At 31.3% G+C, this 24,837-nt stretch overlaps 1 protein-coding gene across 4 annotated transcripts in view; it reads right to left on the bottom strand.

Annotated features, from left to right (window-relative positions):
• trio (trio Rho guanine nucleotide exchange factor) overlaps positions 1–24,837 on the bottom strand; it is a 453,505-nt gene that overhangs the window by 82,168 nt on the left and 346,500 nt on the right. For all 4 annotated transcript variants that reach the window (XM_080165076.1, XM_080165074.1, XM_080165075.1 and 1 more), the window contains exons 46-47: positions 4,070–4,186; positions 3,566–3,698 (exon numbers count right to left, since the gene is read on the bottom strand). In XM_080165076.1, coding sequence (XP_080021202.1) covers positions 3,566–3,698; positions 4,070–4,186 — 250 coding nt within the window. The remainder of the gene's footprint in view (positions 1–3,565; positions 3,699–4,069; positions 4,187–24,837) is intronic.

Here is a 24,837-nt window from a genome sequence, read left to right as displayed (position 1 = left end):
TGCAGCACCTGAACCTGGAGGCCGATTGTCATTTTTTCTTCAAATATGGTAATAACATCCAAAAAGATGCATATTTGGTTAAATAAGTGTACATCAAACTCTTCAAATAAGAAATTTTAATTTTTACCTGTCCAGAGTGTACCTGGAGGCCTGCAGCACCTGAACCGGCCGATCGTCATTTTTTCTTCAAATATGGTAATAACATCCAAAAAGATGCATATTTGGTTAAATAAGTGTACCTCTAACTCTTCAAATAAATGTTTTTAATTTTTACCTGTCCAGAGTGTACCTGGAGGCCTGCAGCACCTGAACCTGGAGGCCGATTGTCATTTTTTCTTCAAATATGGTAATAACATCCAAAAAGATGCATATTTGGTTAAATAAGTGTACCTCTAACTCTTCAAATAAATGTTTTTAATTTTTACCTGTCCAGAGTGTACCTGGAGGCCTGCAGCACCTGAACCTGGAGGCCGATTGTCATTTTTTCTTCAAATATGGTAATAACATCCAAAAAGATGCATATTTGGTTAAATAAGTGTACATCAAACTCTTCAAATAAGAAATTTTAATTTTTACCTGTCCAGAGTGTACCTGGAGGCCTGCAGCACCTAAACCTGGAGGCCGATCGTCAATTTACCTTCAAATATGGTAATAACATCCAAAAAGATGCATATTTTGTTTTATAAGTGTACCTCAAACTCTTCAAATAAGAAATTTTAATTTCTACCTGTCCAGAGTGTACCTGGAGGCCTGCAGCACCTGAACCTGGAGGCCGTTTGTCATTTTTTCTTCAAATATGGTAATAACATCCAAAAAGATGCATATTTGGTTAAATAAGTGTACATCAAACTCTTCAAATAAGAAATTTTAATTTTTACCTGTCCAGAGTGTACCTAGAGGCCTGCAGCACCTAAACCTGGAGGCCGATTGTCATTTTTTCTTCAAATATGGTAATAACATCCAAAAAGATGCATATTTGGTTAAATAAGTGTACCTCTAACTCTTCAAATAAATGTTTTTAATTTTTACCTGTCCAGAGTGTACCTGGAGGCCTGCAGCACCTGAACCTGGAGGCCGATTTTCATTTTTTCTTCAAATATGGTAATAACATCCAACAAGGATGACAACATCCATAAAAGCGAAGCTCTGAAACGGTAGGACAAACAGAAATTAACACTTGTATAATGTCAGAACTGAATAATCAGAATGCGAATGTTTAAGAGTCAAAGCAAAATTGTAAGTAAATTTGTTGAAAAACTGCTTGATACAGGATAATGATTATGGACATACTTACATTTTTAGGACTTGATTATAGAGTTGCTTCGCTTATAATATTGTACTTTGTTGTCTCAGGAATCAGTATACCAAAAATCAGACCAATCGGATAATTAGGTCACTTACTTTGTTGTTAAAAATGTAAAAAAAATCAACATGTTTAAAATGGACGTACGGACATTCTGGTAATGATTATAGAGTTGCTACGCTTTCTAACTCGTACCTAACTACTAAAGGAATCACCATGCAAAATTTGAAATCGATAGGACAATTCTAACATGCCTAAATTAACGAAAAAAACTATTTAAAAAAGTAAAAAAAATCAACATATTTAAAATGGACGTACGTACATTTTGGTAATGATTATTGAGTTGCTACGCTTTCTAAATCATACCTAACTACTAAAGGAATCACCATGCAAAATTTGAAATCGATAGGACAATTCTAACATGCCTAAATTAACGAAAAAAAAACTAATTAAAATTTTTTTAAAAATCAACATGTTTAAAATGGACGTACGGACATTTTGGTAATGATTATAGAGTTGCTACGCTTTCTAAATCGTACCTAACTACTAAAGGAATCACCATGCAAAATTTGAAATCGATAGGACAATTCTAACATGTCTAAATTAACGAAAAAAAGCTATCCGTTACGGACGGACGTACGGACGGACGGACGGACGTACGGACGGACCGACCCTAATTATAGAAAAGCTTCGCTTTTAAAAAGATGCATATTTGGTTAAATAAGTGTACCTCTAACTCTTCAAATAAATGTTTTTAATTTATACCTGTCCAGAGTGTACCTGGAGGCCTGCAGCACCTGAACCTGGAGGCCGATTGTCATTTTTTCTTCAAATATGGTAATAACATCCAAAAAGATGCATATTTGGTTAAATAAGTGTACATCAAACTCTTCAAATAAGAAATTATAATTTTTACCTGTCCAGAGTGTACCTGGAGGCCTGCAGCACCTGAACCTGGAGGCCGATTTTAAATTTTTCTGCAAATATGATGATAACATCCATAAAGATGCATATTTGGTTAAATAAGTATACCTCTAACTCTTCAAATAAGAAAACTTAATTTTTACCTGTCCAGAGTGTACCTGGAGGCCTGCAGCACCTGAACCTGGAGGCCGATTGTCATTTTTTCTTCTAATATGGTAATAACATTCAAAAAGATGCATATTTGGTTTAATAAGTGTACCTCTAACTCTTCAAATTATTTTTTTTTATTTTTACCTGTCCAGAGTGTACCTGGAGGCCTGCAGCACCTGAACCTGGAGGCCGAATTTAATTTTTTCTGCAGATATGTTAATAACATTCAAAAAGAAGCATATTTTGTTTTAGAAGTTGCTCTCTAATTCTTCAAACAAAAAATTTTTAATTTTTTTACCTGTCCAGAAACGACCTTCCAGCCTGCAGCACCTGAACCTGGAGACCTATTCAAAAAATGATTAAATATACGTGAACTAATACCCAAAAGTAAACTTTTATCCTAAATAACCTATAATCTAAAATCAATACCTAGTCCACTGCACACTGTTTACGCGAAAGTGGCAGAACTTCCCCCCCCCTTATTAGAAAATTGATAAAAGAAAAATTATGAAACCGTTTTGCATTAAAGTTAATAATGCTTGCAAGAAATTTGTTTTAATTGTATGGAAATTTTTTTCAATTATAATATTCTTTATTATATTCAGTACTTATTATGTAAGGAATGAAATTTCATTAAATCACATGAAATAACATAATTGAAATATTTTTTATAGATAAGTAATAATGGTTCTGATAGATATTGATAATTCCATAAAATTGCTATTCTATAGTTTTATAATGTGAAAAATAATCGTTCCAATTTTATTTAGATCATTTGTTTAATATTTTATCACTTTTGCATATCCATTATCAAATCATCACATTAAGCTGCCCCTTTCCTATGGCGTCACACTCATATCATTAAAACCAGTCCATCATTGGCTACTGTGCAGAAATAAGACAAAGGCCAATAAATTTATATACATCCCCAATAAGGATAAACAAAATTGCCTCTTATGTGGATTTAAGCTTTTGGTTCGAATACTACTCAATAGGAAACAACCACTAAAATTCAATAAACCCCAAGGTTTTTGTGCCAATAAAACTTTCAATAACCAGTGTAACTTACAGTCCAATGTCCCCTCCCTCCATGGCTATTGTGTCTTTTGTAACAATATAGTCAATTGGCGAATGAGGTAATATGCGGGAGTGAATGCACACCGACAGAGAAGAAAATAAGAAATTTACCTGACTCCTGGTTGTCTTGTCTGCCAGTCTGGTGGTGCCGGGTTCCCCTGATACAGGAGAGTGGCACCAGACCCTCGCTACAGCCCCCGGGGTCACGGGATCCAGGCCCGGTCAGCTTTACATATACCATTTCCTAGAAAATAAAATATATATTCAAGTTTAGAATGTGGGGGCGATTTCTCTTGAAGCTAGTAAAAGAGGCTGACTCAGATATGACGTCAACAAATTAACCAATAAGAGGCCAGTATACACTGTAATTGACCAATGGTAAAATTATAGTGGCCTCTCATTGGTTAATTTTTTGACGTCATAATCTGAGTCAGCCTCTTTTACTAGCTTCATTTCTCTTATTATCGCCCCCCAAAAAAACTTCCCAGGACTCATGAGAAGCTTTACTGTAAAGATAAACCATATTAGTTCAGCAGTATACACAGACAGACACACAGAAATAATCAAATTCATAAGTTTAAGAAAAAACGTAAATTATTGTATGCAAAATCCTACCTGGGAGCCACCAGCCACATGGATGACCTCAACCTGTTGTCCAGCCCTGACGGTCAGCTCACCCTGGCTACCGGACACGTGATCACACACCACTACGGTCATGTCTCCACTTAATACCTAAAAAATATTTCTATGAGTAAAAAATCAAAAATAATAAGTAATATCAATATGAACTATAAAGTTATTTTGGAGTAAAAAGTGTCAAATTTATTTTAAACATTATTTTTGGTGTTTATACAGAATTGATCATTTCATTATCAGAGTAGCATTATTTAAAAGGATCCAAGTTTAATAGGTACACATAAATATATGTTCATGAAAGTGAAATTCCAACAACTAATTACAACAATTTCAATTTAATTCAAAGTTTTATATATATAAAACTTAATTAGAGCAGTATGTACATAATATCATTTCTCGTATTCATTCGAAACCAATTAATACCCGGTGGATTAGAACCGGTTCTAATCCAAACAAAAAACTTATGTCTAGCATCGTATTATATCCAGTTTTCGGTGTATAATCAAAAGATTGAAACCATTTTTTTGCCCCGAGGCGCCTTCGTTTATTTTATATCCACGGAAAGCTGTTTATAATACGATGCGAGAAATAACTATTAAGAGGACGGTAACTGCAGCCGCATGCCAAGTGTTTTAAAAATCTGTAGATTTACAATTTCTTTGTAATCTGCCGAGCAAAAGTATCTTCAGCTTTAAATAATTCAGCAGAAATAAAAAATATAAAAATGTGAATATTATAATTAATTTTTTGGTTAATATGATATGTTTGTGTTTTTATGTAAACATCAGCCGTTTACAGAGCAAATAAGGCTAACAACATTAATTTTATTTTACATATTTATATTTTTAATAATAATAAAATCTAGTTTTCAGTGGCTAACATAAAAAAATATTTTTTACTCCACGAATAAGCGTTATGTAGAATTTAAGTGTTTTTAAAAGTAATGTACAAAGATTAAAGCCACCGATAAAAAGAGCTGTCATGTTTAATTTAATTTTGTCGGAAGTCTTTTTATGTCTCTTTCAACACTTTTTACCAGAAATGATTTGGAGAATTTTAAATAAATAATCTGCTCACCTTTTTAGGACTTTAATGCCAATTTGATGTGTGTTTATTTGGACTATTTATATTTTATTTCAATTCATAATAAAAAACATATTTACACTTTATGGCATACAGGGCTAGATCAATGAGAAAGAAAACGATTATGCCTCTAATTAATTTTTTAATAAAGGATGCTAATTTACCCCGGAAGAAACCTTGGACTGTAAATTACACTAGTTCCCTAAGTTTTAAAAACACATTTTCTTATTGGTCGGCTTAAAAACTTTTGGTATTTTTATTAAAGCCTAATTGGTTGGTCAAAGCTAGAATGTGCAAACATTTCAACCAATAATGTTCAACTACAGAAGGGAATATTGAGTATGTGCAATGTCTTATAACTTAAAATCGCTAAATTCAGAAAAGAAATTGTAATGGCATTTTTATAGGTTGAGTTATCATATCTGTGAATTTGGAAGTCTGAAAGTTATTTTGGTAAAATATTAGTCCCCGGACCCTGATTATGTTTGATTATACTAAGCGGGCAAACTTATTTTTGTTTATATTGGTTTATTTCTGTAATGAAGCTGTGCTAAGTAAACATGACATATTTCATTGTGTACATACACAACTAAACACTTACAAATAATAAGGACAATTACATCAATTAATTTTTCGGTTTGACCGGATATCCGGCCGGATACTGGATATTTAAGCTATCTGGATATACGGCTGATTTAATGCCGGATATCCGGTTATCCGGCTTTGACCAGATATCCGGTATTAGAAATCAGCCGGATATACGGTTTCCAGTATCCGGCTAAAAAAGTATCCGGCCCAACCCTACCGTAAACCCTAGGAAAAGTCAATGGACTCTTAATTATAAAGGAAACCAAAGCTTATCGCAATCGTTGCTTTTAAACTTTGGGTACTTATATTGAATCTTCATGATTAGTTCAATTGACATTGTATAAACTTTTCAACCAATAATCTTAAACTACAGAAGGGATATTAAGAGTACATAACGTGTTTGTAAAACTTTGGTTGACTAAAAATTTATAGTTTATTAGAACCAAAAGTAAAATGTATTTCTTAGAAATTTTAGAAGAAATTAGATTCTCTAGAAAAAATAATATTTCTACAGCAGTTACTTCTTAAAAAAAACTTGTTTTGTCATAAATGAGTTAAGCTGGTTAAGCGCTAATGAAGGGCTAACACGCGCTATTAATATTTGCCCGCCAAACTATAATCAACGTTTAGGTAAAACGACAGAAAGTTTTTTTCTTTGGCCAAAGCTAACTTTATTATTTAAAATATTCTCTAGTGTTTCAATAAACTTAAATATAACTTTTTTATCTTGGTTAAACTTTATTACTGCGCCCTCTAGCTTCTAGGGACCCTGTATCCCAGACAAACCATACCAAGACAAATTTTTTCATAAAATAGCCTAAAACCATCCCTTTATGAAGCTTTCCCATATTAATCCTAAGCTTCAGACATAAAACCTTACTACTTTAAACAATAGGATGAAATTTCATAATTTCAAAGTCATGATTATAAGTAGAAATCTTAATCTATTAGTTAGTTATATTATCTAAACACCCCCTAAGTTTATATTCATATAGAAGACGTGAGTTCAACTTAATTGCTTCCTTATGTAACAATATAAGCCTTTACTTTCATACACCTTTTTTGTAGGCTTTGCTTCTAGCCTCTAAGGGATTTGGATTTAAAATAGGAGAACCCCATCTGCTGATTAAATTGTTAGCGAAGAAGTTGGTAATAAACTCCTTCTTTAGGCGGAGTAGAACGAATTTATAAATTTTTGGAGAAGGATCAGCATTATTTATAGTTTCAACCCCCCCTCCCCCCGCAATCAATAATAGGGACATGTAAAAGTTGAACTGAAGAAATAGTTTATTATAAAGAAGCTGCAATATTTAATCCCAGGAAGATAGATTCAGAATGACAAAGATTGATAAAAACAAGGACAATTATGTAAATAAATATCGAAGAGATAAAAAGCAAGTATAGTAAATATGAAAATATATTCTTTAGTAATTCATTTGAATTTTATAAAATACAATATTCTATATAGATTTCTTCAGTTTTGGATCGCATAGATACTGTACTTAATTTTTTAATGACCGATGGACAGACGGACGTACAAACATAGTTAAAGAATAGCTGCACTGCTAAAAAGTAGATACGGATTAATTTTGTTAATCCTGGAAATCTTGGGACCACTCCAGGGGCTTTATTTAGATTTATAACAGATCTTTTAAATTTACAAATACAAAGTAGCATGTAGTTTTTTTGTCTGTATGTATGTAAGTGTGTGTGTGAATGTGTACATTTTGTTGAGATAAAAGCTACTTTTTGGGGTCCTTACACTAACACTCCCTAGAAATAGCTCAAGACCTGTCCAGAGTCAATAGGAAGCTTTCCTAAAAATGGCAAATATTGCAGTATAATTCTTCATGCTTTAATGTTAAAAAAGGCCGAAAAAACGTGTAAGATATGAGACATGCCAAAAATGCAAAAAAATGAGTTTTTCCTCCCCAATTCCAAATAAAGATATAACAATAGAATATCCTAATTTAGATCTAAACCGGTTTTATTATTATTATGAGAGAGTGGTAGCAGCAGCTTTTAGGCCATATTTATACAATTCTTTATTCCATATATAGCAGAGGTTGGTCTCCATTCTTTTCAATGACAGAATTGTATGATATACACTCTAAAAAATATTTTTTTTTACAATTTTGTGTTTTATTATTGGTGTACATGATAAACAAAATTACCCCGTTTGTACATTTAAATTATAAATGTACAATTTTGTCACTGCTAGTTTGTACTTATCAATCAAGATTTAAATCTTCCTATCCTACTAAAGATATTCAAAATTGAATACATCTAACTTTTAATCTATTCGCATTTTGTTCAAACTTAACATACTAGCAAATGCAAAATTTTACCAAAACACAATTATTGAGTTAATTAAACTAATGCAATTTTTAGAGTGCATTGTATAAGAAGACATAATACACAGATTTGCAAAGATCTCCTTTTATGGAGTTATTGGGATTTGGAGTGAAGCTCCTCTAAACATCAAAACAAAAAATATTTTTTTAAGACAAATCTTTAAAAATGTATTTTTTAATAATTTCAATTTTGTTTTAGTCAATTGATTAGCTTTAATTGGTTTGTAAAAATATTAGCATTATTGTGAAGGAATGAATGTTCTTTAAAATGAGTCCAAAAATTATGGCATTGTCCGTCAAATGTTGTCAAAACCAAGTCCTTTTTTACCTCATTTCTTTTTGGTTAGCATGAGGTTTTTATTCTTTCAGATTTTTATGATATATGATGATTTTAGATTTAATGTATACAAAATTAAACACTTCTTTAGATTAAAATCATTGTTAAAAAGATAACGTGATTAAAAAACTTTGGGTACCAATGTAATATACAGCCCAATCTCCCTACCATCTCAGTGTTACTGAAGAATGTCAAATGATACTTAGATATTCTGCACCATTAAACATTTCTTATGACTTTTGAAATCAAATGAGGCGAACTTGGTTTGTCAATACATTTATTTAGAATCATATTTAATACCACAACACAGGATAAGGATGCCATGCTAAAAATGAAGAGAAAAACTCTCATTTACCAAATAGAAAAATGTTTTAGTAAAGTTTAATCTTTGATTAGATGTCTGAAAACTTTAGTTTTATGAGAAAACATTTTTTAGTCTATTTAGGTAAAGATTTTAATTCATATGAATCATGTTTGTTTATGTTATCTCAAATCAATTAGATAAATAATTAAACCCCCCCGGTCCCCCATCCACCCAAAAATAACAACATTTTCAGTACTCCTTGCCTAGAAAAAGAACAACCCTTGAGTAATATTTCTATGATGTTTCCTCATTATAGGGAAAATCCTATTACAAAAAAACAGTAAGGCTTTTTTTCGCTGTAACTTTAGATTTTAATAAGTACTAAACCAAATGAGAGCTTAGGGAAACTTCACATAGGAGCCAGGATGGTGTAATTCTTTTTTTTATTTTGGAGTCAAGTCTTAGGATGGATTTAGGCTATTTTTCTGTCTGTCCGTTCCCCTTTGAATACAGGCCCCTTAGATTTTAAAAAATGTTTCAGATTTAAATCTAAGTGGTTATTTCGTACATCTTTGATATCTTTAATTAGCTACTAAGTTTAATACTGCACTTAATAAACACCAGCTGTATGTATGTATGCATGACAATCTGATTCCCATCTATTGTATTCTTCTTCATTCCATTCGCAAACCATCCTCCAACATATTTCGGACAATTAGGTGCATTATTATGGGCTAACAAAACAGTTCAAGTAGATGTTCGAGTAAAAAAACATTATCTTTTCAACAGTTTTCAAAAATAGTTTGAGCTGGTTTAAATTTAAAGCAAATATTACTGGATTTAAAATTCATATAATAAAAGAAAATTAGTTAGTTAAAATGATTTCGTATAATAAAACACAAAAGAAGTCCTAAATTACTTAGGTATAATTTTTATTTCTTTAAGCAACCTCTTTTTTACCCGCTTCTAAAAATAAGTCCTCACCCCTTAAATTAAATATGTATGCTCCCCCCTGGGGTTTCCCCTCCCTTTTCCTCCTGGACCAATACTTTTTTTTGCACATGTATAAACAGAAAAAAGGGTTACATAATAGGTTTTAAGAATTATAAAATGTTTTTGAATGTTCAAACTCAAACATATTGCATTACCCGTTATTTATAATTAATCAAGAAAAAAAAACACATTTCTAATCCCTGCTGGGTTTTTCTCCAACGCGGCTCTTATATCTTTTACCTAACCTAACAAAAAAATTAGCATAATTACAGGGTTTTTTAGCAAGCATTTAGATTATGAAACTGCCTGTTTCTATCAATTTAATAAAAAATACATGAAATATAATACCTATCAAAAATAATTTATATGATTAAGATAGTTGAATAGCAATCCATGTTTGTGTTTTATGTGTTACACAGATATTTATCTTTGAATATAAAGGGGTGTGTGTGTGTGTGTGGGTATTGGATATTAACCAGGCGTATAAAGGGATCAGACAATGGAAGATAAATTAATGAACATCCCCAATTACCCCATCTGTAGGTTAAACATTGGACAAAGCTAGTTTTAACGAAACAATCAATGTTTAATAAAAAGTGGGTACTATTAGATTGTGTAGCCCAATGTTCACTCCCTCCCTGGGGATCACAAGAAAAATACAGGGATATACCAATGGGAATTTAATTTTTAACAGAAGAATTGGGAGGAAGTTGGATTACATATGTATTATATTTACATATTAGAGTAAAACACTAGAGGGAGAAAGGGTTAAATAACTGTATTTCCCCATTGCAACCGCCTTGTGCAACCCTTTTCTATTGGGTCGTTGAAAATCAACCAATGGTGTCCCTTATATTAACACAGCCAAGTAGCAGAAAATAATTTTAAAGCAGATGAAAGAGGTCTTTGAAAAAGAAAGGGAGGTAGTTGTTTAACTTAACATTATACAATAATATCATCCAGCATAAAAATATTAGATAATAATTTTATGAGCGTCTGTCTAAAAACGTATGCATATAAAATAAAGGGAAGGAGATGCTTATTACACTTGTCCCCAAAGTTTTATAATAACGTGCTCTTATTCGTTGGCTTTGAAACTTTTGGCACTTTTATTGAATTTAATTGGTTGATTCATTAAGTTGAGTGTCCAAACGTTTCAACCACAAATAGCAAACTACAGAAGGGGTATTTTTGTGTATCATTATTGGGGATTTACATAAATTTTTGGCTATTATTGGTGGGAGGAATGTTTTATTCAAAAAATAGAATAATTTCAGATTAATCGGCAAAAAAGTTTTTTTTTCCAGATGAACCATCCCTACCGATTAAATGTGTTGAAGACACTTAAAGCCATTTCAGTATAACATGATAATAAAGTATATTCAGCAAATGTGAGCGTCTATATTTTAAGCATAACACTTTGTCTCAACTTTATGGGTTAGACATAGTAGCTTCAAATATCAATATTTCATATTTAATTTATGATTATGATTTTAACTTGCGGGATGACTTGTATCTAAATTTGTTATTTTTAAGAACTTTTCTCAATTTGGTGGGCTTCAAAACTTTGGTTTTACATATTTACATAAAGAGTAATTTAGTTTATCATCATAGGGGATTTACATCAAGTTTTGATTCATTGTCTTATACCTACATTTAAACTTGATGTCACGCACCTGACATAGCGATAGTAAGTACCATAATCAACATCTGAACGAGTTACACTTTACGCTTAAGCAACGGCCAATCTTGAATATAAATATCCTTTTCAGTTTTTTTTCGCTAGTTGAGGTTTGACATGCAAAAAAAATGACATAAAAGGGTTTAAAAAATATATCTTTTTAAACAGCAAAATTTATTTTAAGATAAGTCTTGACAGAGGTATTAAGGGACATGACAATGAACAATAAACAAAATTACCCCTTCTTTAGACAAAACTTTACAGTGACTAAGTTTGAACACTATGAGCTTGTAGTACCCAATCAATATTTGAGTCCCCAATATTTTCAAACCAGCATAATTTACAGTCAATTAACAATCGAAGGACAATCATTTTTTTGCAACATTTCATAAACATTAGGTAAGTAGGGGGGGCTAGCGAAGCATCCTTTTTTAGTTTGACGTGTGAGTTATGACAATTTCAAGCATAGGAAAAGGATTTCTATTCATTGCAGGGAATGGGTTCTATCAGGGATCTTTAGGGATAAGACAATGGACGATAAATCTATGTACATCCTAAATGATGATAGGCAAAAGTGACCCTTCTGTAGACCAAAGTTAAGTTGAAAAGTTTGGACATTGCAAATCCATCTTTTATAAAAGTACCCAAAGTTTAAGCTTGAAAATTCAGCATTATTACAAAACTTTGGGTACCTAACTTCCAGTCCAATATCCCCCGACTCCCTAGTCTCTATTCACATATTTTAACTGCAATATCATTGTACCATCTCAATGTTAGACACATTTTAAAGTGGTTGCGAGGTGTGTATATCCTTAATATTCACGATTAAAACCTGCAATTTGTGTTGCTGTTATTTAATTAACAAATATTAGAGATATAGTTTCCTAATAATTTAGAAAAAATATCGTGTGTTCGTATTTTCTAAGTAACTTTTTTCCTATTTCTAGCCCCTGCAGGGGGCGCTAACCCTGCTGGGCCAATTGCCTAGTCATGCGGGGCAATCACCTAACATAACTTAACCTAAAATAACCAATAAAAGCTACTGTAAAAATACGACGAAACACCACTTAAGAGGCGTTACCACGAAAGGGACTATACCCAAAATATCAAACCTCAATATTAATTCATTGTCATACAATCCAAAATTTTGTGTAAACCCATTTTAATCAATCAAATTAAGTTTCTCAATAACTTTTTTTGTTGATAACAATTTAACTGCAGCATCTCGCTTGCCCCTGAAGTTAATACCATTTTAGGCAAGCTTTGCATCCAAACATATAACTTAGACTTATTAAACAAGAACAAAAGTATTGCTCTTTTCTCGTGGCATAATTTAAAACAGTCGCTACGGAGAGCTCTAACAATGTAGGGGGTTCTCCTAACCTACTAAACCTTAACAAAACTTATCGTAAACTAAACAAGTTGAGGACATAAGACTGTAGTTTATACTGGTTCTCTCATTCGTTGGCTTTAAGAAATAACTTTGGGAACTTACTAAATCTTGCTTTGGCTTTTAAAACTAGCAGTGTCCAAACTTTCCCAAGGGTATTTTTGTTTATCATTAATTTATCGATCATTGTCTTATCCCTTTTGATCCCTGAAGAAATTCCATGAATCAGATATATTTATCATAAAACTTATTTGTTTTCCAGTATAAGTTAAAGTTATATTGTTGAAAGACATTTTTCTTTATCATTGAAATATAGGAAATATTCAGGGAGGGAGGGGAAATTGGTCTGTTAATTTAAATATTCCCCAAAGTTGTATAATAACGTTTTCCTATTCGTTACCTTATCATTTTTGGGAACTTTTGAATGGATGGTTCACTAAGTTGAGTGATCAAACCCTTCAACCACTAATTGTAATCTACAGAGGGGAAAATTTTTGTATTCACATCATTTTATCAGCCATTGTCTTATCCCTTTAGATCCCTGAGAAATATTTGTCATAACAAAACATAATCACTCAAAGAAAAAGATAAAATAAAAGATAAATATAATTTTGAAATAAGGAAAGCTGTAAATATCCATTTAGAAAATGTTATGATGTTCTTTCAAGGTTCGATGCCGTTATTGTGTTAAACAAACATTTAGGCGGACCCCAGGGATCTTAAGGGATAAGACAATAGACGATAAATTGATGTACATCCACAATGATGTTAAATAAATAATTCTGTACTTGAATTAATTATTGAACACTGCTTGATTTAAACTATCCCATCACAATTCAATAAAAGTATCCAAATAAGTTTGCCAGTAGAATTTGCAATCCGATGTCCTCTCCCTCCCTGGATAAGATCGGGTAGGAAAAGCAAAATTAAAATATAAATAAAGACTATTTTCAAATTTTGAATATTTTAAAATATATATTAAAGTAAGTTTACGTTTTTAAGACAATTTCAATTAGGTATGTAGTTTAAAAATTACACAGAACTCAAAAAAAACATTCATATTTTATAAAATCTGTTGTTTAAAAGATTTTTACTTACAACCTTAAGTGCCTTACTTGTCCTATTTTTGCTGGTCCTAAACTTGTTTTCATATAAAATTCTCGAAATTCATCCTCTATAATAAAAAATATCTAAAAGGATTGAATATATTGCATAGAACTAAGTACTAACCCTTTATTTTAATTTTCTAAAAGCCAATATTTAATAGTCCCTCCTTGATAACCCTGCAAGTCACAGAGTCAACATTATTTGTCACAAAAACATAAATATTTCCTTTACACGCGTCAAGGAGGTGTTTTCAGAGCTGCTCTATAGGTGTTAGGTACACTTAATATCCGCTGGATAAAAATGTTTTTAAGGCATATTGAAAAATCATGTATATCATCGCATTACAGACAATATTCCAACGCATATTAAAATAAAAATCATAAGATTAATACCAGTTTCGTTAGCCACGAATCTTATAATTTTTATCTAATATCCGCGGAAAGCTGTCTTTAATAGGATGCGGACATAATATTAAGATGCTATTGAAAGTTGCTTGTTATTCATATCTACATTATGTCCAATCATAGAAACCTTTATCACATAATATAAAGTAGTAGGTTTTTCGTCCTAAGATTTCGAAAATGGTTGGTCCGAATGGGTTTAGGAAATCTTTCTAAATATCTAAGAGTAGTTTTTGTTATTTTCCTGACCTATATCGACATCTCCTAAAGGCTAGAGGTCAAGCAACATGTAACTAATACTTTTTACTTTTTATCTTGTTAGGTTTATATTTGTGTGTGTTGTTTAGACACCCATATAATATTTATGGGATGAGTCAGGCATAAATAAAATATGAATTCCATATTTCCATATCTCCATATTATAGTAGAGCAGCTACTATATAACAAGGGTATGTCTAAACGTCTAACTGTATGTAAATCCACATATGTACTATGTAGGTCTTTTTTAAGAGAACGCATTCGACATCTAGCGGTGGGCAAATATACAATTATGTTACAATGGCTTTGCTAATGAAGAAGGGACTGTAAATTACACTGGTACAAAGGTTTATAAACACAATATATCATTGGATAGCTTCAAAACTTTGGATACATGCTTTAAATTGGTTGGTTGAAACTATTATTGTCCAAACTTTTTAACCAATCATTTTAATCTACTAAAGTAGTATTTTTTTGAAATCAATTTTTCGATCATTGTCTTATTCTTTAAGATCACTGTTTGTTATTACTAGATGTAATAAAATCATAATCTAACTTTTCTCTAAAATAATTGAAATACACTTTACTGTTCTTATTTCCTAAGATGATCATGGATTGTCATTGCTTCGCTACATATGGCGAAATCATCCTTTTTTTTGTACATCTTTATTATATGTATATTAACCCGTCCCGGATTTGAAAAATTTTGTTAAAATTTTTGCCCCCAGCCAAAATATGGTTGATTTATGCATAAAAATGACCCATGCAAAATATTTTTTCTGTAATGCAAAAATTGCGACGGTACAAGCACTGCAAAGTTTTTAAAATCTGCAAAAAACCCTGTTTTTATGGCTTTTTTGGGGCTTTTGTACCATCCCAATTTTAAAGATTTTTACGAAATTTCAATTCAAGTGTGTTGATATATACCTGAAATTTACCAAAAAAAATGGGGGCAGTCTCAATTATAACATATGAAGGTGTAGCAAGTAATCTTCCAAATACAAAATTGTCAAATTGCATACATATATAATAGGATTGGGCCGGATACTTTTTTGAATGGATACTGGATATCTGGCTGATTTATAATGCTGGATATCCGGCAAATATATGTTATTTGGCCGGATATCCAGTTATTCGGCCATATATCCAGTAATTTGCCATATAATGATTATATGTCATTAGAAATCAACCGGATATCCGGTATCAAGCCAAAAAAGTATCAGCCCAACCCTATTATATATGTATGCAATTGTTTCTTCTTTACAGTAAAGTTACTGATAGATCCAGGGAATGTTTCAGTTATTACCACTTAAATAAAATTAGAGGATCAACCCTTCTCTCAGGTGCCCAAGAGTCCTTTAGGAGCGTTACCGCTAGAATGTACTATGGAGAAGCTCTTCTTGTGAAAATTAGATAATTTTTAACATTATCTTTTTACGTCTCATTATTCATTGTTTATCTCTGTTAATTTTGTATTGACTTAATGGAAAAATATGTCTTAGCTTATAAAAGATGTTCGGTGCTTTCCCTCAAAGTGTCTTTTGATCACTGACAACCCCTCCCTCCTTATATTAACTTGAAAAGGTCCCTGGTACCCAATATAAACTATCCTAACCTGACCTTATATAATTAAGAAACAAACTAGAAAGTATCCCTTCCTTTTTTCAAGGTCAGGAGATATGGGGGGGGGGTATATGCTCAACTTGGGAAACTGGCAATAATTTGCTTTAAACTTACGTCTTCAATATATCAAAAACTAAAGATATAAAGCAGAAGTACCGATTGCAGAGTTGCTACACTTTCTAAGCCCTTATTGTTATAGGAATCATCAACCAAAGTTTTCAATGAAAAAATTTCAACTTGCTTAGATTAACTAAAAGAGCTAACCTTTACGGAGTTTGTTCAGACTCATATTATAGAAAAGATTTGCATTTAATAAGTATCAGAAATAGATTGGACAAAATAGGCCGTTTAATACACTAGTCCCAAAAGTTTGCAAATAACCTTTTCTTATTCGCTGACTTAATAACTTTGGGGACTTTCAATAAATTTTGATGGATTGGTTTATTAATTTGAGTGTTCAATCGTTTCTACCACTAATTTTAATATACAGAAGGTTTAATTTTGTGTATTATTAATGGGGATGTACATCAATTCATTAGCCATAGTCTTATCCCTTAGATCCTTTAGTAACATGTTATTTCTTGTTATGTAATAAAAATGAAAGTGTTCTAGTTATTATTAGACTTTGGGTACAGGGATCTAGAGATTAAGACAATGGCTGATAAATTTATTAGTATATCCCATGATGATACTCAAACTGACCCTTTTTTGTTGATTACATAGTGGTTGAAACGTTTGATCACTAAACCTAATGAACCAACCAATTAAAATTCAATAAAAGTCTCCAAAGTTGTTGAGCCAAGAAATAAAAAAAATGTTATTATAAACCTTCTGGGACTAGTGTATTAAACAGCCCATTGTGTCCTGCCTCCCTAGTTATTATTAGACTTGTGATACACTCTTGTATAGTTCAGGGAGGTAGGGGACATTGAGCTGTTTATTAAATTAGTCCCCAAAGTGTTATAACGGTGTTTTCTTACATTTGGGTTAAAACATTGGGGAAATTCAGTAAATTTTATTTGGTTGATTTATTAAGTTGAGTGTTTAAAAGTTTCAACTTCTAGTCTTAATCTACAGAAGGGATAATTTTTTGTATCATTATTGGGGATGTACATCAATTTATTAGACATTGTCTTATCCCTTTAGATTCTTGAATAACATGTTATTTCTTGTTATGTAATAAAAATAAAAGTGTTCCAGTTATTATTAGACTTTGGGTACAGGGATCTAGATAGAGAAGACAATGGCTGATAAATGGACATGTATACCCCATGATTATACACAAACTTACCCTTTCTGTTGATTACAATATGTGGTTGGAACATCTTATCAAACCAATTAAAATTTCAAACAATCTAAAAAGTTGTTGAGCAAACAAATGAAAAAGTTTTTAAAACTTCGGGGACTAGTGTAATTAACAGCCCATTGTGCCCTGCCTCCCTAGTTATTATTAGACTTTTATAACACTCTGGTATAATTCAGAGAGGGAGGGGAAATTGGACTGTTTATTTCACTTGTCCCCAAAGTTTTATAATTGTTTTTCTAATTCATTAGGTTAACAACTTTTGAGAATTTTATTGAATTTTGATTGGTTTGTTTATTAAGTTAAGTGTATAAACGTTTCAACCGCTAAGTTTAATCTACAGAAGGGATAGGTTTGTGTATCAAACAAATTTCATACTTATATAATAGAGGTAGGCCGGATACTTTTTTGGCCAGATACCGGATATCCGGATGATTTATAATGCAACATATTTGGTATCCAGCAAATAACCGGATATCCGGCCGAATAACCAGATATCCGGCCAAATTACCAGATATTTGCTAGATATCTGGCCAGATGTCAGATATCCGGCATTATAAATCAGCCAGATATCCAATATCCGTCCAAAAAAGTATCCGGCCCAACCCTATTATATGCAATTTGACAATTTTGTATTTGGAAGATTACTTGCTACACCTTCATATGTTATAATTGAGACTGCCCCCATTTTTTTTGGTAAATTTCAGGTATATATCAACACACTTGAATTGAAATTTTGTATTTCTAATGACATATAATCATTATATGGCAAATTACTGGATATCTGGCCGAATAAAAGAACATCGGCCGAATAACCGAATATCTGGCCGAATAACCGGATATCCGGCCAAATAGCCGGATATCCGGTCAAATAACTGGATATCTGGCCAAATAACATATATTTGCCGGATATCCAGCATTATAAATCAGCCAGATATCCAGTATCCGTTCAAAAAATTATCCGGCCCAATCCTATTATATATATGTATGCAATTTGACAATTTTGTATTTGGAAGATTACTTGCTACACCTTCATATGTTATAATTGAGACTGCCCCCATTTTTTTTGGTAAATTTCAGGTATATATCAACACACTTGAATTGAAATTTTGTAAAAATCTTTAAAATTGGGATGGTACAAAAGCCCCAAAAAAGCCATAAAAACAGGGTTTTTTGCAGATTTTAAAAACTTTGCAGTGCTTGTACCGTCGCAATTTTTGCATTACAGAAAAAATATTTTGCATGGGTCATTTTTATGCATAAATCAACCATATTTTGGCTGGGGGCAAAAATTTTAACAAAATTTTTCAAATCCGGGACGGGGTAATGTATATAATATCAATTTAGCTAAATGTAAACAGCCCAAAATAACTTTAAATACAATAAAATGAATTTTAATCGGATTTAAGTAGAATTAAATCATATTATAACATTTTAAAAAGTAAAAAAGAAAGATTTATATTTCTTTAGTACAATTATGCTTTTCACAAAATAATATGAATAAATAAGGATTCTTATAATTTTTTTATGTTAGTCAAATATTTAAATTTAAGTACTAAAAAACATTACAATTTACTTTTTTTTATATGATCTAAACAAGGATATCAAAATACATTATAAATGAAGAAGGTTGAGATATGGAAGATATGTGCTCAAGAAAATCCAAATGCAATTTTTTAACTGTCTTTAAACAACTTAAAAAAACACATTTACTAAACATCCATTAAAGCATTTCAGAAAGACCAACAGACTTAGTGAGTCAAAAAGATGCCATTCCTATATTCGTACAAAGAGTCAGCCGTCTATCTTTCATATTATCTGAGTAATCTCATTTTCCTACTATAACAGACGAACAGACAGCAAGTGTGAGTTACAGTGGAGCTTTACTGCTAATAAAATGAATTGTATAAGAGCCGTGACAGCTTCATTTTAATATTCATATTAAATTAGATAAAAATCTTATTGAAATTACTTCAAAATACCGTGAAAAATATGTCCATTCTCTTCAGCAAATTATTCAAAAATTTCATCAACTAGGGAACAAACAAACAACTTTAATAGATTAAAAAGATTTAGCCTAAATAGTCAATAAATTGACAAATACATCATTACCATAAGATATTTTTTTTTAATTTTCATCACAAAATAGTTATTTTACTTATAAATAGTTGAATATATAAATAAAACATTGAAAAACTTATCTAATAAAAATAAAGAATTTAAACCATTAGTAATGTAATATTTTCTTGGTTTATAAAAATGGAACGTTTCTTACCCTACCCCTATTTATATTGACTGGTGTGAATTAATTTCCACAATTTATTACTTGAAACCCACCTTTGTTTTACTCTAATCATCTTATTATATAAATTAATGAGGATTTATTGTCTGAAGCTTAAGATTACTAAAGGGAACCTTCATAATGGGATGGTTATAGGATATTGTTTTTAGTTTGAGGTTGGTTTCTCAAAATACAGAGTCCTTAGAAGCTAGGGGGTCCTATGGTGGTTTTGTGCTATTTTATTATCATATTTAAGCATTTAAGAATTGGGATGGTGTAACCCTATTTGTCTAGCTCTCTCTGCTCCTAAAAATACAGAGGCCCTAAATGCTAGGGGCGTAGTCTCTACTCTACTCAACTTTGCTAATGTGAAACAATTGCCTGTGAAACTTTGCGGAATAGCAGACCCACTTAATACTTTGCCTAATACTTTTTTTCTCTGTCAAGTATTTACATTGTGAGGCATGACTGACCACACCATCCGCACCATTACTAATCTTCTTACCCCTTTTTATACACTTAAAATGGCATATTACATTTTGCCTGATTTAATAAGTCTCAGTTTGAAGTTTGGCATTAAATTTTTGTCTTAAAAATTGGTTCCCCTTTTTATGGAAGTTTAACATAGGTCCCAGGATGGTTTAAGACTATTCTACTTTGGAATGTTAGTCTTCAGGAGGTATTAGGCTATTTTTAAGAAGTTAGATCTATAAATGTTTATTAAGATCTAGGTATAAAACATTAGGTTCACATTTAACATAAAAGTCCCTATTCTCCAAATAAAAAGACCTTAATATCTATTTATTTGTTATATTTCCTAATGTATTCGTACCCCTATTGAGACCGTTCTTAGCTATCCAACCCATTCTAATTCCATTACGCATTTCAAATATTCAATTCTTTAATTCAATTACAATTACCATGCGGTTTTTTTATGGCCAGGCCATTACAAGGCATTTCTTGTAGCGGCGCTTCTCTAGTATCAGACCGGCTTTGTTGTTAGTTTGTCTGCCATGTTATCTTTTTTAGTCAGATTTTAAACAGTCTACAGCCTATTTTTAAAATTGTTGTCATAATCTTTATTTCATTTGCCTATTTTAAACATTTATATGCTTGTTCGTAATTCATTTTTGAACGTAGGTGCTCTATCAATCAATTTGTGAACACTTTTGATAATCAATAAAAGAATAAATATGAAAGTATTATTTAAATAAAACTTTTAACTCATGAAATAATAAAAATAAATAGATTTAACAAAACAAATTATTTAGTCTAATAAATGTATTAAAGTATGCAATGCATTTTACTAAGCAGACGTATTTACCTCCAACGACTTGGAAACTTCTTTCCTAGTCCACTTAAAGGCCGTTGTGACAGCTGACGAGGCCGACCTCGGCTGCTGTACTGTGCCGGTCAGGCCGCCAGTCGGCGTCGAGGATCTCGAGCAAGGTTGGGAAGCTATATCCCTATCCCTGCGGGGCGCATTTATTTTTTGATTCATTTAAACAAAATTGCAGCAATCCTTTTTTAAACTTTTCATTAGGGATTACCAAAAATATTTGAAGTAGGTATTTAACTTAATATAGAAAATTTCAGACCATAAAAAAAATGAATTAGCGGGTTTCGTAGTATTTTTACAGTAGCTTTTGGTAGTTTAAGGTTAGGTAAATGTTAATGATGACCCAGCAGGGTTAGAGCTCCCCGCAGGGGCTAGAAATAGGACAAAAGCTACTGTGAACATACGACGATACCCGCTATTTCGTTTTCTTTCCATGACCAAAAAAAAGATATCAATTTAAGCTAAAAGCAAAAACAGTGTAACTATCATGAACTATCATTGCTTTGTTAAAAATGAATCAAATTTTTGTTTCACAATTCCTTGTAACAGTAGACCCACAATCAACCGTATGCTGGCGGGGAAGCCGTAATTTAGTCAACCGTTCGCCAAACGATGACTGACGAAACCAAGGCAGCGAAATTTTTCGCCGGCTTGTTTTTGGTGGCTTATTGTTTCCGCCGGCGGATGGATGCGGCGGCAAAACGGCCGCGCTTTCCATCCCCGTTGTTTCTACACTCATTTTTATTTTATAATTTTCACTTTATATAATTTTTGTACTTTTTGGCTAAATTAGCCGTTTACTACACATTTTTATTAATCTTTAAAATAAAATATTTTGTTACATATTCATTAAAATGTTAAAAATATAAAATATTTTACTTATTAACAAGATCAATTATGTCTATCAGAAGCGCAGTCTTTGTGTGTGTGTGTGTGTTAGTGTAGATGGGCTGGTCATTACAGTTGGTAAACTTAACTTTATCTGCACGTACGGACACTCGCTAACTATAGAGTAGCTGCGCTACAAAAGGTTGAATTAATGGCAAAATTTTTGTATAATCTATGAGAGAGAAAGGAAACGTGGGTAACATGATACACATACACAAACACACCCATACATACACACACACAAACACACCCATACACACACACACACACACACACACACACACACGCGCACACATACACAAACACCCCCATACACACACCCACACAGGGATATTAAGGGATAGGACAATGGATGATTAATTAGTCTACATCCCCAATGATAATATACATAATAAACCCTTCTGTAGTTTAAAAATATTTGTTGACCAATGAAATTTTAATACCAAAAATTTTTTTAACCTAAGAACAAGAAAACGTTGTTTTAAAACTTTGGGTACCAGAAGACATTGAAGTCAGTGCCCCCTTCCTCCCTGACCTGCCTAGACTTTAATCCAGAGATATAGGGATAGTGTTACCAATCAAATATTAAAAGGTTATTTTTAAAATACAGCTTTCTTATTTTCAATCAATAATTGTCTTTTATAATTTGCTACCTTTTTTTTAGAGATAGACCAACGGACGATAATTAATCTCCCAACAATTCTCAGCCGGCAATTTATGCTTTTGATAGCTAGTAAATACTAGTGGACATAAAGGGTTGTAGATTGACATAGCAGTTACTTTACTTCCCCTTACATCCACATTATATTAATTTTGCAACAAGTGACTCATTTTTAAGAAGAGAGATATGGTAACTGAAATAAATCTTTGCATGATAAAAACAACAAAAAAGGAACATAGTTTTAGAAGATTAGAAGCAGATAGATTATGTTTTTATTATATAATAAACATAATCAAACTTTGTTTTATATTTAAAAATTCAATTTTTTTTTAGTGCAAATAAAAAAAACAGTAGGTAGCATGTTACTTATAATTAAAATTATTTGCTAAACATTATTTAATTAAAATCACTAATAACGACATTAGAATACCCTTTACCTAACATTTTTTTAATAAGATAACTTTTTCAATACTTTTTTTATGTTTCATAAACTTAAATTCAATTATGAATTAAGAGATTTAAAAATTGCAAAAATGCTATGAATTTTTCATCAATTTTTTCATATGAATTTTTTAAGTACAATGATTTAACAGGATACGGAACCTTATGAAAACCATTTCACAACAATTCAACTAACATTTATTTGTATAAATATAATACCTATATATATAAATAAAATCATTTATTGAAAAATCATAAAAAAAATTAGAAAGAGCTTTGCCGTTTTTGAATTTAATTTGTAAAATATCTAATTTAGTTTTAGGCTATTTTTGGGTTAATTAAAATGAATGATGTTTCAAAATAACATTTTGACTGCTAGTTTACAATCTGTTTAATTTAATATGAAAAAACATTTCCCAAAAGAAAAGATAAATATACTATGTACAGAACTATGTTTTGCATCTAACTTTTTTGCCAGTCCACGTTTAAATTCAAGAAAACTAGCGGAAAAAAATTAAGGCAAATTGGTGTTTTTAGAACTATTCCAAAATCCCTGAAAGCTTCTACAAAAAAATTAATCTTATCACTGAAAAAAAACTTAAGGAACTAAAAAGTTAAAAATAAAAATAAGTTTTGTTAAAGTTTTGTGTAAAGCAGTGTTGGAAATTTAGGATTATACAAACTATTGACAAAACTATGCCCAGGGATAATGTATCTAAAATAAAAACTATTTTGCACCCATCTTTTGTGCTAGCAAAAACAATCATTCCATTTTCATAACCTAGGGATCTAAGGGATAAGAAAATAGACGATAAATTGATTTCTACCCCAAATTAAGACAATTTAAATTCTATTCTTTTAGATTAAAACTATTGGTTACTAAAGTTTGCATATTAAGATTTATTATATTTGCGCAAAGTTTTTTAAGCCAATCATTGAATATGTGTAATTAAATCTTTTAATTCTTTGGGTACTAGTAAAATTAGCAGTCCATGAATTAACCTATTATTTGCTTTTATTTTGTTGAAAATAATGACAGCCTATTATTTTCGAAGCAAAAATAGTTATTTCTACAGATAAATATCCCTTCCTGAACAAAATCCGCGAAAAACGTTTAAGCAAAACGAAGTTTATTACACAAAAAGACAAAATTTCTACTGGTTAGATTTTAATAAGTAGAACCGGCAGAAGTTTTAATTCTACCACAGAATAATAGTAAGGAGATAGAAGAAATAAATATTAGAAAATATTTGAAAAATACCTTTGTTTGTGGTTTTGTGGAAATATGTGGAAACACAAATCCTTTCAACTAAATTGATTTTGAGAAAAGAAAAGATAAATATTATAGATAATAGTTTTTCTCGTATTCATTCGAAACCGATTATTATCCGGTGGGTAAGAACCGGTTATCATCCATACGAAAAAATTATGTCTAGCAACGTATTATATCTAGTTTTCTGCGAATAAAAAATATACAATCATAAGATTAAAACCAGTTTTTTTAGCCCGTGCCTTCGGCATCTCGGGGTTAAAAAAATTGGTTTTAATCTTATAATTGTACATTTTATATCCGCGGAAAGCTGTTTATAATACGATGCGAGAAATAACTATTACCTAAACCTTCAACATTCAATTTTCTAATCTTAAAAGTTCTGAACTTATTTTAAAACATAAAGCATTTTTGTTTAAATATTCGTTGAACAATTTTTTTTTTA

The sequence above is a fragment of the Acartia tonsa genome, chromosome 6 (assembly GCF_053477335.1).
Source record: "Acartia tonsa isolate MP-2025a chromosome 6, ASM5347733v1, whole genome shotgun sequence".
Lineage (NCBI taxonomy): Eukaryota > Metazoa > Arthropoda > Copepoda > Calanoida > Acartiidae > Acartia > Acartia tonsa.
The sequence above is the reverse complement of the archived record's forward strand: the minus strand, read 5'-3'. Positions and strand labels throughout refer to the sequence as shown.